Here is a 17,153-nt window from a genome sequence, read left to right on the forward strand (position 1 = left end):
GGTTCGAGCCCTGGTCCAGGAAGATCCCACATGCCACGGAGCAACTAAGCCCATGCACCACAACTACTGAGCCTGCACCCTAGAGCCCGCAAGCCACAACTACTGAAGCCCACATACCTAAAGCCCATACTCTGCAACAAGAGAAGCCACCGCAATGAGAAGCCCGCACACTGCAACGAAGAGGAGCCCCTGCTCGAGGCAACTGGAGAAAGCCGGCACACAGCAACAAAGACACAAGACAGCCAAAAAATTAATTAATTAATTAATTAAATTTTTTAAAAAAGAAATCTTCAAATCTAAACTCTTTCATAAGTTCCTAACCTTCTTTTATATAGGCTGGAGGTATATGATGGGCTAAAGGTTGCTGAACCAATTTTGGACCACTACCTGACCAAGTCCTGAATAGGTGGCCTGATATCTCTCTTTAGAATTTGGGGGTACTTGTCACCTATAATTCTGAGCAATCATTCTAAGGTAGGAAATGTCTCATCCTAACATCTTGTTACATGCTTATTTGACACCTAAGTGGAGGTATCAAGCAAGCAGTCTGAACTAGAGATATAAACTTGGGACTTATTGGCATATATGATATTTTCAAGCCATGAGACTGGATAAGATCAGCTAGGGATTGGAAGCAGAGAGAAAATAAAATGAACCCAGGTCCAAGATAAAGGGCACTCAAGCAGAGGAGGAGGGCCCAGTAAGAAGACTGAGACCATTCAGCCAGTGTGTTTCCCCGAGAGGTGGTAATAAGGGAAGCCTGGCCAAGAAAACTGCAGCCCCAAGACTGGGGAACCCTTGCAAGGAAATGAGATACCCAGTTTCTTAACAATGAGTCAATATTGTTTGCATTACCCATCCATGGTGGCCTGGGCTTGGCAATGTTGAAATGCTGATCCATGAACTCTACAAACACAGTCTTTTTGTACATGACTGAGGTGTTGAATGGAAAAGATCTTGGCACGCTAGGAGAAAACCTGTGTGAAGAAAGGAAAAAGTCATTCATTTTAGTTGATCCTTCTTCGAACCCACTTTAAAAAACAGCTGAGGGATTTCCCTGGTGGTCCAGTAGTTTAAGACTCCACGCTTCCAGTGCAGTGGGCTCAGGTTCGATCCCTGGTCAGGGAACTAAGATCCCGCATGCCGTGTGGTGTGGCCAAAAAAACAAAACATAATTTAAAAAACAGCTGGAAGTAATGCTTCCATCCCACTCTCCTCTACTGTTAACAAGGCAGATCGGAAGCTGTATGTGAAGTCACAGAGAAAACTGCTGCCCCCAAAATTAGAGAGACAGACAGGCGAATGCAGAGAATCACAACTTACTAGAACAGAAACCTTCAAGCAGAAATGCCTGTGGGAACCAGTGCTGTAGTCGGAAATAAAATAAATAAATTAAAAAATAATATGCCAGAGCATTCTGTTCTTATGTCTGCCCTCATGAGAAATTATTTTACCAGAGCTTAGCATTCTGGGATTTTAATCACCGCTTAATCTACCTGGAAGAAGGAAGATACCCAACATCATCCTGCTTCTCCTTCCACAAAGGGGAAAGGAAATACCCAACTCTAGCCATCCTGTGCCAAGGGGTGAGACTGAGAAGCAGTGGTGAGGTTCACCGTCCAGGGGCACAGGCTCACTAAAAGACTGAAACCTAATCATAGGGCTATAGAGCACTTCCCCACACCTCACCACCACATTACTAAAGGCCTAATTTACCAAAGTTCCTTTTATCCAGTACATCATGTCTATCATTCAACAAAAACTTACAAGGCACACTAAAAGGCATTAAAAAAGAACCCCACAGTTCATAGAGACTGAACAAGCAACAGAACTAGAGTCAGATATGACAAGCATGTTGGAAGTATTAGACCAGAAATTAAAAAAGAAAAACTATGACTGATATGTTAAATATTTTAATGTAAAAAGTAGACAACATGTAAGAACAGGTGGATAATATAAGCAGAAAGATGGAAATTCTAAGAAAACTCAAGAAGAAATGTAGAGATCAAAAACGCTGTAATGGAAATGTAGAGTGCCTTTGATAGGCTCCTTAGTAAACTGGATATTGTTAGGAAAAAATCTCTGAGCTTGAGCATATGACAACAGAAACTTCCAACACTGAAAAGGAGAGAGAAAGTTGCTCCTCAAGGGCTACAGATCGTATCCTGTGTCCTATCCCTGAGCTGTTTTGCGGATACTAAGACCCCCACCGGGTGGAAGAAGGTAAGTGCACGCTGACCACCGGCGCGTAGACCCCGGACCACCGGAACCAGAAGGGTGATGGTGTTGACTCCCTCCCGAAATGCCACCTGGTTGCCTCGCCACCAACCGGCCAGAAGGACGTCCGTGAGCGAGCCGATCAGGTGCCCCGCCCGCCACCCGCTCCCTCACCTTGCCTTTAAAAGCCCTTCCCCGAAAGCCATCGGGGTGTTCGGGTCTTTTGAGCATGAACTGCCCGTTCTCCTTGCTTGGCCTCAGGTTGGGCGTCTTGCAATAAATGCTGCACTTTCTGCCACGGAAGCTGCACAAAACAACCAAGTAAACTGAATGACTAAGCCAGCTGCTGTTAGCCAGCCTCAGTCGTTGGCACCCCCATGCTGCCAAAATGGACATATAAATGGAGGAGCCATGATGGTGACGATGCATGGGCTCAACATCATGGACTCACCAAGGCTGATCTAGCTACTGCTGTTGTAAATGTCCAGCTTGCCAGGAACAGAGACCAACACTAAGGCCCTGATATGTCACCATTCCTCAAGGAAACTATCCAGACACTTGGTGAGCCTCAGTAAGCTAAGCCCCAATAAACTCCTCCCAATAAACTTCCTGCACACATACATACACAAAAGAAATAAAGCAGACAAACCCTTTTTTTTTTTTTTTTGAAATTTGTGTGCTTAAAAAGCTATAAAATCACCCAAGGAAACACAGAAGTTGTCACTACTTGCACAATGTTGGCTGGCAACATTCTTTTTCATCCGATTTGCTTTCAGATAAGTCAGCGACAGCTATAAATTTGGGGCAATGCTGTCACCCGTGATTAGCAGAACCCCGCTCAGAACGACCGAAAACTTAAAAGGCCCCCAAACGGTGCTTCGCAGCGAAAGGGTAGGCGTGAGGCTGTCAGAGCTCTGTCGTGAGGCACACAGTGGCCCCCCGCCCACCAAAACCGCCGCTATGCTAAGGCGAAGCTGGTACCCAGCAGGGTGGAACCATCTGGTAGGTCCCCGAGTTTGTGCCCCTGGAACTCTGATGAGGGCTGTGGCCCAGAGACGTCGGTTTGAACGGCTCTGGTGAAAAATAAAAGTACATCGAATGGCAGACAGAGCAGACGCTGCTACGCGAGTTTCCGGGAGCCGCACTCGACACGAACGGCAGGCGACGGTGGAAAGAAGAGGCACAGACACAGGCAGACACACCACACAGCCACTTGCAGAAGGAGGCTCTGTGAGCCCTGGACAGTGTCGAAATCAGGGAGCAAGGATCAGCCAAGGAAATGAGGGAGATGCCCCTTCACAAGACACAAGGCTTTGGCAGAGCCTGAAAATGCTGAGCCTGCACCGAACCGTTTGGCAGCTCTTGCTTCACCCAAACACCGTTGCAAGCACGAGAGAAACTGGCCAACCGACAGTCACAGAGGAAGACCTCAGCAGCCTTGGAGGGATGCAGCAGCAGAGATGGACTGAAAACACTCCTTCAAAGTGTGCATTGTTTTGCGTACACCTCTCTCAAGGAGGAGGCAAAGATGAGACTGACTTAATTCTCTCCTCCCTGACAGCCCTCCCCTCCCGGGGAGCCTTGCAGCTCACTCCATCCCAGGGTTTCCAGGACACCCGAGAAAGCACGTGCCGGGAGCAGCTCGGCCAGCCCAAGGCCAGGACAAGTGACTCTCTGTACTGGCTGAGGGCCAGAAGCCAGTGCACTGATAAGGAAGCCCTTCCAGTAAAAGGAGCTGATTTACAGAGGAAGGCGTGGGGACCTGCATGGACCAGAGTGCACGAGCAGGCTGAATGAGCAGATTGTCAGAGGCCCACCTCATCTACTCGTGCTACACAGCCACCTTTACCTCAAGTCACACTCATAGCCATGTGGGGGTCCCTGACGACCAGTTGCTAGGGGGGCAAAAAGCCTGAGATTATGTACAGTTGGGTCAGCTTGGTATTCAGGTACGAGCCCAAAATTGACTGCTGTTGTATTACAGCCCCACTCAGGGGTGGATTTAATAGACAATGGTGAAGGAAAATCTCCCGATGGGCCAGATTTTGGCTAATGTTGGTTGTTCACTTTGAGCAGAAAGAGAAACGGCCCAAGGTTCAAATATATACAGACTAACGGACAGCAGCAAATGGCTTGGCTGGCTGTTCAAGGGCCTAGAAAGAAAAGGACTGGAAGGTCAAGGACAAGGAAGACTGGGGCAAAGGCATATTAGTGAGTGGGTACAAAATTAAAAAACCTTCAAGTCATATGTCAACGCCATCAGAGAATAGCTACTGTGGAAAAAGTGCAAACAATAACAGAGACAAAATGACTGACAATTACCATTAGCCAGCCTCTACACGGGCCATCTCAGTGATGCCAAGATGGGAGCCAAGCGGCGGTGGAGGCGCGGAGAGAATTAATGCGTGGACCCAAAAGCAAGGGTTCCCACTGACTAAGGCTCATTTAACTTGTGTTGCCTCCCCAAATCCAACCTGCCAGCAACAGAAACCAATGCTGAGCTCCTAACTGGGCACTGTCCATCATGGAGACCAGCCAGAGATTCGGTGGCAAATTGCATTGGATCCCTTCCACCCTAGAAGGGCTAGCTCTTCATTCTGAAGAGAAGAGACATGTATTTCAGGGATGTGCTAGCTTTCCTGCCTGCAGGGCCTCAGCCAGCACCACTGTCTGAGGGCTCACAGAGGGTTTGATTCACTGATGGAGGATCCCATATGGCATCATATCAGACCAGGGGACCACTGTACAGCAAAGGAGGTGCTGGAGTGAGCCCATGACCATGGCATCCACTGGCTTTATCAGATGCCACCCCGTGCAGAAGCTGCCAGACAGAGAGAGCAATGGAATGGCCTCTTAAAGGCACAGGTAAAGCTCCAGCTTGGAGGCAGGGCTCCATAAGGGTAGGGGGTCAACCTCCAAGGTGCTGGATATGCATTGATTCAAAGATGGTTCTGTGGCCCGAATGAGAACACACGGGTTTAGGAACCAAAGAATGGCAGCAAAATAACCTCTCTTCCCCTGTGACCCACCCAGGGAGTCTGTGCCGCCCATCCCCACCTGCAGCTCTGGGCTCGGCAGTGTAGAAGGTCCTCACAGCACAAAACACGAGAGTCTCACTGAGTGAGAAGCCAGGGGCGCCGCCTGGGCACCTGGGGCTACCGTACCCAAGGAGCAGCACGCCAGACGAGGAGCCCCCGGGGCACGACCGCCAAGGGGGGAGGGCTGCCCCACGCGAAGCGGGCAGGAGTGGGTCACACCCCAGGGCAGCCACACCAGCTGAGGGGCGCGACGCGACGGCCCCTGGGGCCTGGAGAAGCTGCCCCCGATGCAGGTGAGGACATGGAGGGGGAGTGAGGGGGGGCTGTGATGGAGATGGGGAGGGGGCGGCCCGGAAAGTACTCGAACCCGGCCACCTGGGGGGTGGGTGCTGCTGGACGGCAGCCTTCAGCTCCGGTATCTTCCAGGAGTGGCCTGCCAGGCTCATGCCCTGCCCACAGGGCCTGGACGCCCGTTTTCCAAAGCAGCCCACTGGCCCTTCTCAGGGAGGCCACGCCCATTCCCAGAGTAGACCACAGCCCCTTTCTGGAGGTCACGCCCCCTTCCCGGGATAGCCACGCCCCTCCCGGAATGCCACGCCCCTCCCAGAATAGCCTCGCTCCTTCCCAGGATAGCCACGCCCCTTCTCAGAATAGCCACGCCCCTTCCCAGGATAGCCAGTGCTTAATGACCGATCAGTACAGAGACACAGGGGGCCTGGCCGCGTTGGCCCAGGTGGGACAACGCAGAAGGGTCATTCCCGCTCCAGAGCTCCTTGTAGGGCCGGCCTGCGCTGCGGCCCAGCTTCTCCCTCCGCCCTCCCCTGCTTTCCCAGGTAGTGATCCCAAGAACACTCTAGATAAAATTCCTGCACGTTGATATCCATCTCACAGTCTGCTTCTGGGGAACCCAAATGGTGATATTAATTCATATTTAAATGTGCTCTAATTTCATCCATCTCTAGAAATTTCCATGGCATTAGCCTGGGCATAGACCTACATGGTTTTTAGTCATTTAACATTATTTGATGCCTACATCGTTGAGTATACTCCTCCCTTCGGTTCATTTGTCCCATCTCCTGGCCTTCCACTGTCATCAACTCACCCCTAGTTTGTTCCCTTCCCCTTTTCCCACTCCATCTCCTTGGCTCTCCTGAGTCTACCCTACTCAGCTTCTCCAAAGCTTCCATTGGTTTCTAACAAGACTCAGACCCATGTCCAGAGATAGGTATTTTGACATACACTAGCACAGTACTTTCACTTTAATATTTATGACTAAAATGAAAATATAAGACATAAAAAATGTTTACTAGATCAAGAGCGCACAGAAAACAAATTTTTCTCTCTCTGAGGGAAGAGTGAGAACCAAAAGCTAGATGAAAGATCAAGATTGTGAGACAGAAACAGAAGGCCTAGGCCCTAGTCATGTGGGACGTGATTTATGTCTCACATTCAGGGCAATCTGCACAGTAAGTGACAAAATGTTCCCGGGTTCACAGGTTTTACTCCTTCCTAACTTATGTGGGTTTTTTGTTTGTGTATTTCCCTTGAGGTTTGATATATAAATCTTGCCAAATATATTTGGCAACAATGTCCTTGACCTGAACTGTTCTTTCACATTTTATCTAAAACCAATCGGAAAACCTATTATATTCCCTGACCCTTGCTTAGAAGAAGTGGAGCAGCTGCAGGAATAGATAATACAAAACTGAATTTTCCCAGATGTTTGTTTCAGACCTTGGCAGAGGTTGTCAGGATGTGTCCAGAGTCAGCTTATCCTGTTAATCAGTATCAAAATAATCTAGACTATAAAATGGTATCATCAAAATAAAAATTCTATCAACTTTTTCCTGGTAAATACATGTGACTGCCTATAAAACAACGGAAAGCTAGATAATAAATCATTTTCTCCATTCAATTCAATTTTACACTCAGTCTATTATTCACTATACCTCAGCCTGCATGCTAGATGAAAACTATAATACAAGCACAGTGTATTAAGTACAACTATTTCAATATTAATTTTCAAAAAGACCAACATTAATGGATAAATGGTCAATGGTTCATTTAGGTACCAGGCTACTGACCATCTGGGCCTCTACTTCAGGATCATTAACACTGCACAACCACGGGCTTGGATCTCTTCCTTAAACCATACACAAAAGTTAACTCAGTGTATCAAAGAACTAAATATAAGAGCTAAAACTATAAACCTCTTAGAAGAGAACAGGTGTAAATCTTTGTGACTTTGGATTTGGCAATGGCTTTTTAGATACGACACCAAAACCACAAGCAACCAGCGGAAAAAAGAATAGATTAATTGGAGTTCATTAAAATGAAAACCTTTGTGCTGGGAGAAAATATTGAAAACAGGTACATCTCAAAATGTACTTTTATCCGGAATATACAAAGAATTCTCAAAACTCAACAATAATAAGATAACCCAATTTAAAAATGGGCCAAAGATCTGAATAAACATTTTATTAAATAAGATACAGAAATGGTCAATTACACATGCAAAGATGCTCAGCATCTTTTGTTATCAGAGAATGTAAATTAAACATACAGTAAGATACCACCACATAGTCATTAAAATGACTAAAATTACATACTGGTAACATCAGATATTGTCCAGTATGTGTTGCCACGGGCACTTTCATGCATTGTTGGTGAGAGTACAAAATGGTACAACTATGCCAGAAATCTGTTGGTAGTTTCTTATAAAGTTAAACATGCATTTCAGCATGATCCAGCAATTTCACTCCTAGATATTTATGTAAGATAAAGGAAAGCAGATGGCCACACAAAAACTTGCACAGGTATGTTCATAGCAGGTTTATTTACATCAGCCCCTGGAAACAATCCAAAGGTCCATGTGGCAGGGAAAAGATATACACATTGTGATATATTCCCATAATCGAGTAGTAATCAACAATAAAAAGGACAAAACAACTTCATGCAACAACCTAGGTGAATTTCCAAATCACGATGCTTAAGATAAAAAGCCAGACACTGAAGAGTGCATACTGTATGAATCTACTGATATAAAAGTCTTGTAACATCAAAAGCGAATCTGTAATTACAGAAAGGAGCTTGTTGCCTGGTGCCAGGTAAGGGTAGAGAGACTCACTGAAAAGTTGCAGGAGGGTTGACTAGGGTGGTGGTTATGTAACTTGTATGTGTTTGCCAAAGCTTATCAAACTGTACATTTGAAAATCTGTGTGTTTCATTGTATGTAAACTACACCTGTGGTAGGCAAAATGTTGTCCCTCGTGACCTTTGACGTTTGGTGTCATGCTCATGAATATGTTACACAGATCCGAAGCATGAAACAGACTTGATGCACGCTTGCTAGCATGAAGATGGAGGGTGCCGCATGGAAACTGAGAGAAGGAACTAAATTCCAATTCAGCCTGGAAGTGGATTCCCCCACAGAGTCTCCAGTAAGGAGCAAAGCCCTGTCAACACCTTGATCTTGGCCTTGTATGATCCTGAGCAGAGTACCTAGTTGAGCCCACCTGGACTTCTGACCCACTGAAACTGTGAGATAATAATAAATGGATGTTGTTGCAAACTGCTAAGTGTGAGGTACTTTGTTACACAGCAGTAGGAAACTAACAGTATGCTCAAAGTTGATCCAAATACCAAAAAACTAACTTGACAACCAAATTACAAATGTGATTAAAGATCATGCTTCTAAATGAAATCAAAGAGGATATTACAGACTCTGCTGAAAACAATGAAAAGAAAACTCTTCATAACATAACCCATGGGATATGGAAAAATTGTTCTCAGAGAAAAACGTACAGCTTTAAATGCCTTCACCGTTAAAAACAAAGGACAGGCTACCCTGGTGGCGCAGTGGTTGAGGGTCCGCCTGCCGATGCAGGGGATGTGGGTTCGTGCCCCGGTCCGGGAGGATCCCACATGCCGCGGAGCGGCTGGGCCCGTGAGCCGTGGCCGCTGAGCCTGCGCGTCCAGAGCCTGTGCTCCGCAACGGGAGAGGCAACAACAATGAGAGGCCCGCGTACCGCAAAAAAAAAAACCGAAAAAAAACCAAAAAAAACAAAGGACAAAAGAAAGAGAAAAGAACATATTATTTTCCCTAAGATATTAGAAAAAATATAGCATGACAAGCCAAAAGAAACTATCATTGATAAAGATAAAATCTGAAAATAAATTAAATATAAAAAATAACCAGGGACTTCCCTGGTGGCGCAGTGGTTAAGAGTCCGCCTGGCAATGCAGGGGACACAGGTTTGAGCCCTGGTCTGGGAAGATCCCACATGCCGTGGAGCAACGAAGCCCGTGAGCCACAACTACTGAGCCCAGGTGCCACAACTACTGAGCCTGTGCTCCAGAGCCCATGCTCCGCAACAAGAGAAGCCACTGCAATGAGAAGCCCGGGCAACACTACGAAGAGTAGCCCCCGCTCACCACAACTAGAGAAAGCCCGTGCACAGCAACAAAGACCCAACGCAGCCAAAAATAAATAAAATAAATTAATTAATTTAAAAAAAACAACGAAGAAGAACAAAAAAAGCCAAAAGCTCATTATTTGAAAAGACCACCCCCAACAACAACCAAAGAGACATCCCTGATAAACTTGTTCATGTAGAAAAGATAAATAACAAAAATTTAGGAATTTAAGAATGAGAAAGGGCAAATAGCTACAGATAATGTGGAGTAAAATAATCATGAGAGAGTGCTATATGCAACACAGTGGCAACAAAATTGAAAAAATAAAGGAAATGATTTCCTAGAAAGGTATAAAATTATTAAAGCTGACTCCAAAAATAAGTTGAAATTTTGATTTGACTAGTTAACATAGAAGAGCCTGAAGAGATGATTAAAGATATTGCAAATGTCACTTGGACCAAATGGATTCATATGTGAGTCTTATCTAACTTTAAAACAATAGATAACTCTAATGTTATTTGAGCTATTTTAGGCAATAGAAAAGGATAGAACACTCACCAATTCATTTGATAAAGCCAATAAAACTTTAATATCAAAATCTAATAATAATAATAGTAAAAAATAAAGCTATATATCCAGAAAAAAATAAAAACAGTAATTTGAAAAGCTATATGTACCCCAATGTTCATAGCAGCACTATTTACAATAGCCAAGGCATGGAAACAACCCAAGTGCCCAACAACAGACAATTGACTTAAGAAGATGTGTTTTACACACACACACACACACACACACACACACACAGACACACACACACACACACACAGACACACACAATGGAATACTACTCAGCCATAAAAAAGCATGAAATCTTGCCATCTGTAGCAACATGGATGGACCTAGAGAATATTATGCTTAGGACCTAGAGAATATTATGCTTAGTGAAATAAGTCAGACAGAGAAAGACAAATACTATATATTTCACTCATATGTGGAATCTAAAAAATGATACAAATGAATGTATACGCAAAACAGAAACAGACTCACAGATATAGAAAACAAACTTATGGTTATCAAAGGGGAAAGGGAAGGGGGGAGAGACAAATTAAGGGTATCGGATTAACAGATACAAACTACTATATATAAAATAGGTAAACAACAAGGATATACAGTATAGCACAGGGGACTATAACCATTATCTTCTAAAAACCTATGATGGAATATAATATGTAAAAATACTGAATCACTATGCTCTACACTTCAAACTACCACAATATTATAAATCAACTATACTTAAATTAAAAAATAAAGCTATAGATCAATCCCACATAACAAAGGCACACAGTGTCTAAAAAAATATTAGCACATAGAACCCAACAATAATCAAATTGTATGAACATTAGATTTTACTTCAAGAATGTAAGGATGTTCAATGTCAGGAAGTCTATTGACATATAATCTATTTGTCCTCAACATATTAGAGGCCAAAATTCATATGATGCTAGAATGCTGAAAAGCCATTAGTAATGAAAATTTTATGGCAAGGAGTAACAAAGACCACTTATCAAGAACAAACAGCAAATGTTATTCTAAAAAGCAAAATATAAAGACTGTTTCAAGTAAAATCAATAAGATAAGAAAAAAAAATAACTGATTAAACATTGGACAAGAGCTAAAATCTGTCTTATTTTGAATATGATTCAATACACATAGAGACTGCCATGTAAAATTATTAGAATTTATATGAGAATTCAGTAAGGTAGCTAGATTTGAGATGAATATACACAAACCAATAGCTTTTCTCTATTCTGGTACTTAACATCAAGAACATAGGAGAAAACATCTGATTAACAATAGCAACATATTTATAAAATGCATAGGGATAAATGTCATAATAAATTACTTACATTTATTATATTAATAAAATTTATGTATAAATTTAATGAAATTTAATGAGATACTAATATATATGAGAATTTTATATGATGAATGTTTTTATTCAAATCAGTGGCAAAAGATGTATTGTTTGATAAACGGTGCCTTGCAATAGGCTATTGATCTGGATGGAAATAAAACTAGATAGCTCCTACTCCCATACCATATACAAAAATAATTATCAGATGAATTGAAGCCATAAATGTAAAAAGCAAAACAGTAAAAATCTTGCAAGAGAATCTGGGAGAATAAACAGACTTCATGTGCAGAAAACAAAGTCAATAGACAAACAATAAGTCTTTGGTGATATTGCAATATACTTTAGTATATTAACGTATTATAACAAAGGGTTAACACTTGTAAGAATAAAATAGTTCTCACAATCTAAAAAAAAAATGAAAGAGCCCAAAGAAAAATGGGCCAAACATGTGAATAGTCAAATCTCAAAATATAAATGCAGTAGTCAACAAGCATTTGAAAAGATGTTCAGCCTCATTAGAAATAAAAGGAATGCGATTATTGTAATGATGAAATATCACTCCATACCTACTAGGTTGGCAAAAATTAAAAAACAAGGTAAAACTTATTGCTGATGTGAATGCAGGGAGAAGGGCACTCCTATATGTTGATGGTAGAAATGTTTGAAGAGTTCTAGCCTTTTGGGAAATTAAAACTAAAAAGGAAATATTCCCTTCATTCCAGCAATATCCCTCTTGAGAATCTGTCCTATAGGAATAAAAGCATCAGTATGTAATGATATAGGATATAATGGCCAAAAACCTGGAATAATAGGGAATTTTATTTAGCCGTTAAAAAGACTGAAGTTATGCCAACTGACTTGGACAGAATTCTATTAGGTGTTAGTGAGTGAGAATAGTGTATAATATCCCATTTTTGTAAAACAAACAATGACCAAGAAAACCTTTATTTGCATATATGTACATACATGTGCATGTACATGAATATATATTACCATACTAGGGTTACCTGATTGGGGATAATCAAGAAGGGGGCTCAAGTAGAAGGAGAGTGGGGAGCAAAGCAAAAAGAACAGAAAAGATTGTAACGTATGTATGACATGACCATATTTAATATTTACATTACCATTATATGTATTGGGTTTAAATCTTTATAATACACATTTAAAGAAGACAAAACCAAATTTAAAACAAGTGACTTCAACATTCAACTCAATAAGCAAAAAGTTAGATCAACTAAATGAACCAAAGGAAGCTAGGAAGAGGAGATGAATTGATGAAAGTAAAAACAGAAATTGATAGAACCAAAAGATGGGTCCTGACAAAGGCAATAAAATCGAGAAACTTCCTGGAAATATTATTTATAAGAGAGGTAAAGAGAACATACACAGACTGAGAATGGAGATATAACTCCAGACACAGAACAGTTTAACAATATCACAAGACTATTATGTAACTTGATAACAATACATTATCAAATCTAGGGATAACCGATTGCTTTCTAGGAAAATGTGTATAACCAATATTGACTGAAGAAGAGGTAGAAAAGTCTGAATAAATCAACGACCATAGATAATATTGGAAAGATGATTTAATACTACTCTCCCCAAATGCACCAGAACCCAGAAAAGATGAAAAGTTTCTGAACTCATGGCTGATACTATCCTTACAGCAAACTTGCGTGTAATATTGATGGTTCTTAGTGTTCTTCTCCCTGTGGAAGCTGTGGGGTAGGCTGAGGGAAGTTTCGTTCTGTCTCTTATGCTGCTTGCCTTTTTGCCCTCACTCTACTCCACTCTCTAGTTTCCAGAGAGAAGCAATGGACAAAAACAGCCAGAGTCACAGCCCCACCATCCTGACCGGCCCGTCTAGAGCAGGCCTTTACCTTGTGTCCACGTGCAGCCCACTGAGCAGTTCACTCTGCATATAGTCCCAGGACAGTTCCACCGCGCCCAGGTAGTATCTTCTGATGGCACCAAAGCTGAAAGGCAAAAGGCACAGAAAGAAGCAGGTGGAGAGCTCTATTTGCATGGCTCTGATTGCTAGAAAATGTTCGACTGGAGAAACGAAAGATTAATTCTTCTCTAAAAATATCTTTGGCTCCCAGGAGAAAAAAGGTAAATTTTGTATGATTTAGTGAAAAGTCCCACAATTTTCTCAAAGGACTTTAGGGAACTTGACTGGCTGGAGTGACAGCAGCATTAGCACTCAGCAGTGACGGAGAGGATTGCTTCCTTTCTGGCAGTGGAAGCAGCCACAGGAAGAACTGAGTAGGAAAAGGGAGGCTGAGCTAAAGCTTAACCCGTTCACCTCTGAAAGCAGCAGGGGCACAAGAATGCTGCTTTGCTCAGAACCTCTGAGGAAAGGAAAGAGGGGGCTGAAGGTGAAGAGGAGTTCCAATCTGTGTTCACAGTCCTAGTGCGCTCCGTCTTTCTTAGTAGCAGCAGCAACAAGAGACGCCAAAGATGTTGTAGAAGATTCTGGAATCCACCTGCACCAGCAAGAGTAACATTCTAATAGTCTCCCTGCTTCTACCCTTGCCCCTCACAGACACCAATGAATGACCTTTAAAACCATAAAGCGGATCCAGTTACTTCTTTGCCCAGAAACCTCCACTGGCTTCTGACCTCACTCAGTATAATCCTACATTTTGACCATGGCCTAGAGTCTTCCCCATGATCTGCATGTCCCTTCTCCCCACCTCCAAGGTTTCATCTCACTCCAGCTACTGGCCTCCTTGCTCTTCCTTAAAACACCAAGCACACCCTTGCACCTGGACCTTAGCATCTGCCATTTCCTCTACCTGAAACCCCTTTCCCCAGATCGCCACACGCTTCCACTCCCACATCTCCTGCAAGTCTTGGCTCAAGTCTCACCTTCTAATGAGCTCAAATCTGGACAAGCGGGCTTCCCTGGTGGCGCAGTGGTTAAGAATCCGCCTGCCAATGCAGGGGACACGGGTTCGATCCCTGGTCCGGGAAGATCCCACATGCCGCGGAGCAACTAAGCCCGTGCGCTACAACTACTGAGCCTGCGCTCTAGAGCCCGCGAGCCACAATTACTGAGCCCACGTGCCACAACTATTGAAGCCCGCGCACCTAGAGCCTGTGCTCCGCAACAAGAGAAGCTACTGCAGTGAGAGGCCCGCGCACCGCAACGAAGAGCTGCCCCCGCTCGCCGCAGCTAGAGAAAGCCCGCGCGCGTGCAGCAACAAAGACCCAACGCAGCCAAAATAAATAAAAATAAATTTATATTAAAAAAAAAAAGTACATAGGAACACTACAAACATTCACCCTAACCTCCCCCCAAAGAGTCTGCATTTTTGCAAAGAGCTGACCTGTTCTCCCTTCTGCAGGGTGACTCGGGCGGCCCCCTGGTGTGTATGAAGGACAACCACATGACCTTGGTCGGCATCATCAGCTGGGGCCTCGGCTGTGGCCAGAAGGGCATTCCGGGCGTGTACACCAAGGTTACTAATTACCTGGACTGGGTTCGGGACAACACACGGCCATGACCAGGGGCGCCGGTTCCCTGCATCACGGAGACCCTGCTTCCTCCACCTCCGAGGATGCACTGCGGCAGGGGCTTCTTCACGCAGCACAAGTGGGGGAGGATGGATTTCCATAGGTACCTTCCGTTTGGGAAGTTTTCAGGGCTTCAGGTCTGAGACGTACTCTGTCAGATGGGAAGAGGGGTAAAAGCCAGCCCCTCCTGGAATCCCAGTCCGTGCAGCAACAAAGACCCAACGCAGCCAAAATAAATAAAAATAAAATAAATAAATTAAGAAAAAAATCTGGACAAGCGCCTTGACACTGTAAGTTCTCTATCCCCACCGGCACTACCGATATCTCTCTTGGCTTCATTTGCTTACAGAGCACTCATAACTACCCAGCATCCACGTCCTTGCATCGTTGCTACCTGATGCTTCTTAAGGTTGTTTACATTTGGCCTGAGTATAGGCTATATCTCCTTACATCAAAATATAGCCATGCTGAGCTCAAGCAGAGAACCTACTCAGTTTAATGTATATTAGGAAGTATGAGAGCCTCCCAAGGGCCTCAAAGTATAGGAGCTAATAAGAACCTTGATCAGGGTTTCTATAAGAAGTGTTATCACGGAGAGTCCACTTCTGCACGGATAGGAATGTGTTTGGGAGCCATTGGCAAGGTATTGTCCAGCTTGCAAACAATCAGGAAGAAGCCCCTTGGGTAAACATTTGCTGAGACCTTCTCTCTGCCAGGCACAAGTTTGCAGACATAATAGCTGGCATGTAATATATTCCAGGAACTGTTCTAAGTGCTTTCTAATGCAGCAAGCATTCTTGTCTTCATTGTACAGGTGATGAAACTGAAGCACAGAGAGGTTAGGCAACTTGGCCATGGTCACACAGTTTGTAAATTGTAGCATTCAAACCCATTTAATCTGGCTCCAGAAGTCTTGCTCCTAACCCTTTTGCTATACGTCCACGCTTCAGAGACGAATAAAATCCAGTTCCTGTCTTCTGGGAGTCATGCTGCAGCGGCGGGGACAAAAAGGTAGATACAGTCACAATACAGGGTGATAATTCTCTGCCATGTGCTTTACACATTATGTGATTTAGTCCTCACAATAAGACTGCAAAGCGAGTACAGATGAACCATCTGAGGGGCAGAGAGGTTAATGGTTTGCCAAAGAGCACACAACTACCCATTTGTCCTAACCAGACAGTGTCTTAGGCACTGGGTGCAGAGCAGTGAAAAAGAAACAACTGAGAAACGGTAAGCAATACCTGAAAGACAGGAATACCTTACGTATGTTAGGTGAAATAAGTACTGTGCCCAAAAGGAAAGTAAGTAGGAGAAGGGGAAGGAGGGGTGTACCAGGTTGCAATTTTAAATGAGGATGGTCATGGAAGGCGTGCCTGAGAAGCTTACATGTTAGTAAAGGGCCTGTGGCTCATACACCGAGGGCTTACAGGGAGCCATGGTAGGGTTCTGAGCAGGGCAGGGTCGTGAGCTCTGGCCGCAGCGGAGAGGATAGGCTTTAGTGGTACAAGGGTAGGAGCAGGTGACCTGTTAACTGAGGGCGAGAAACGACTGTGATTTGGGCTGGGGCGGAAGCAGTGGAGGGGCGAGCAGGGCTGGATTCATTGTGAAGGTGGCGCTTCTGCTGGTTGCTGACGAACTGGGTTTGTGGGCTTTGAGAAAGGAGTTCAGAATAACAGCAAGGGTTTTGGAAAGGTGGCGTTCCCGTGAACTGAGACGGAGTAACAGCGAAAGCTGTCGCTTGGGGCTGGGGCGGGGAGGTGCGCCGCGGCACGTGGTTAAAGGGCTCGGCGGGCGCTGCGGGCAGCGCGAGCGCTTTCCTTTCTGAGCCCGTGTCGGTCACTGTGACTGCAATGTTTCTTAAATGTCTTCTTCCAGTAGCACAGCGTCGGGCACAGAGTGGGCACTGATAAATACGTGCTCAATGTTGACATGAACAACCACTACAAGCCCGCTTTCTTTACCTTTAGTAAAGTAAGGAGTGAAGCAGTCTTCCCTGGGGAAGGGGCGCACTGCAGTCGCGCACGGGGAATCCCCTTCCAGGC

General features: G+C 44.3%; 1 protein-coding gene across 6 annotated transcripts in view; it reads right to left on the minus strand.

Annotated features, from left to right (window-relative positions):
• The window catches only part of F8 (coagulation factor VIII), a 119,123-nt gene extending 102,007 nt beyond the window's left edge, over nt 1–17,116 (minus strand). For 4 of the 6 annotated variants that reach the window (XM_024116776.3, XM_028482410.1, XM_028482412.1 and 1 more), the window contains exons 1-2: nt 13,470–14,202; nt 856–977 (exon numbers count right to left, since the gene is read on the minus strand). In XM_024116776.3, coding sequence (XP_023972544.1) covers nt 856–977; nt 13,470–13,615 — 268 coding nt within the window. In that variant the 5' untranslated portion in view covers nt 13,616–14,202. Of the gene's footprint in view, nt 1–855; nt 978–13,469; nt 14,203–15,667; nt 16,098–17,072 lie in introns of those variants that run through there. The other 2 variants (XM_028482413.2, XM_028482414.2) reach the window with 2 other exon arrangements.
• Between the last annotated feature and the right edge of the window lie 37 nt (nt 17,117–17,153).

Source organism: Physeter macrocephalus, chromosome 21 (genome assembly GCF_002837175.3).
Source record: "Physeter macrocephalus isolate SW-GA chromosome 21, ASM283717v5, whole genome shotgun sequence".
Lineage (NCBI taxonomy): Eukaryota > Metazoa > Chordata > Mammalia > Artiodactyla > Physeteridae > Physeter > Physeter macrocephalus.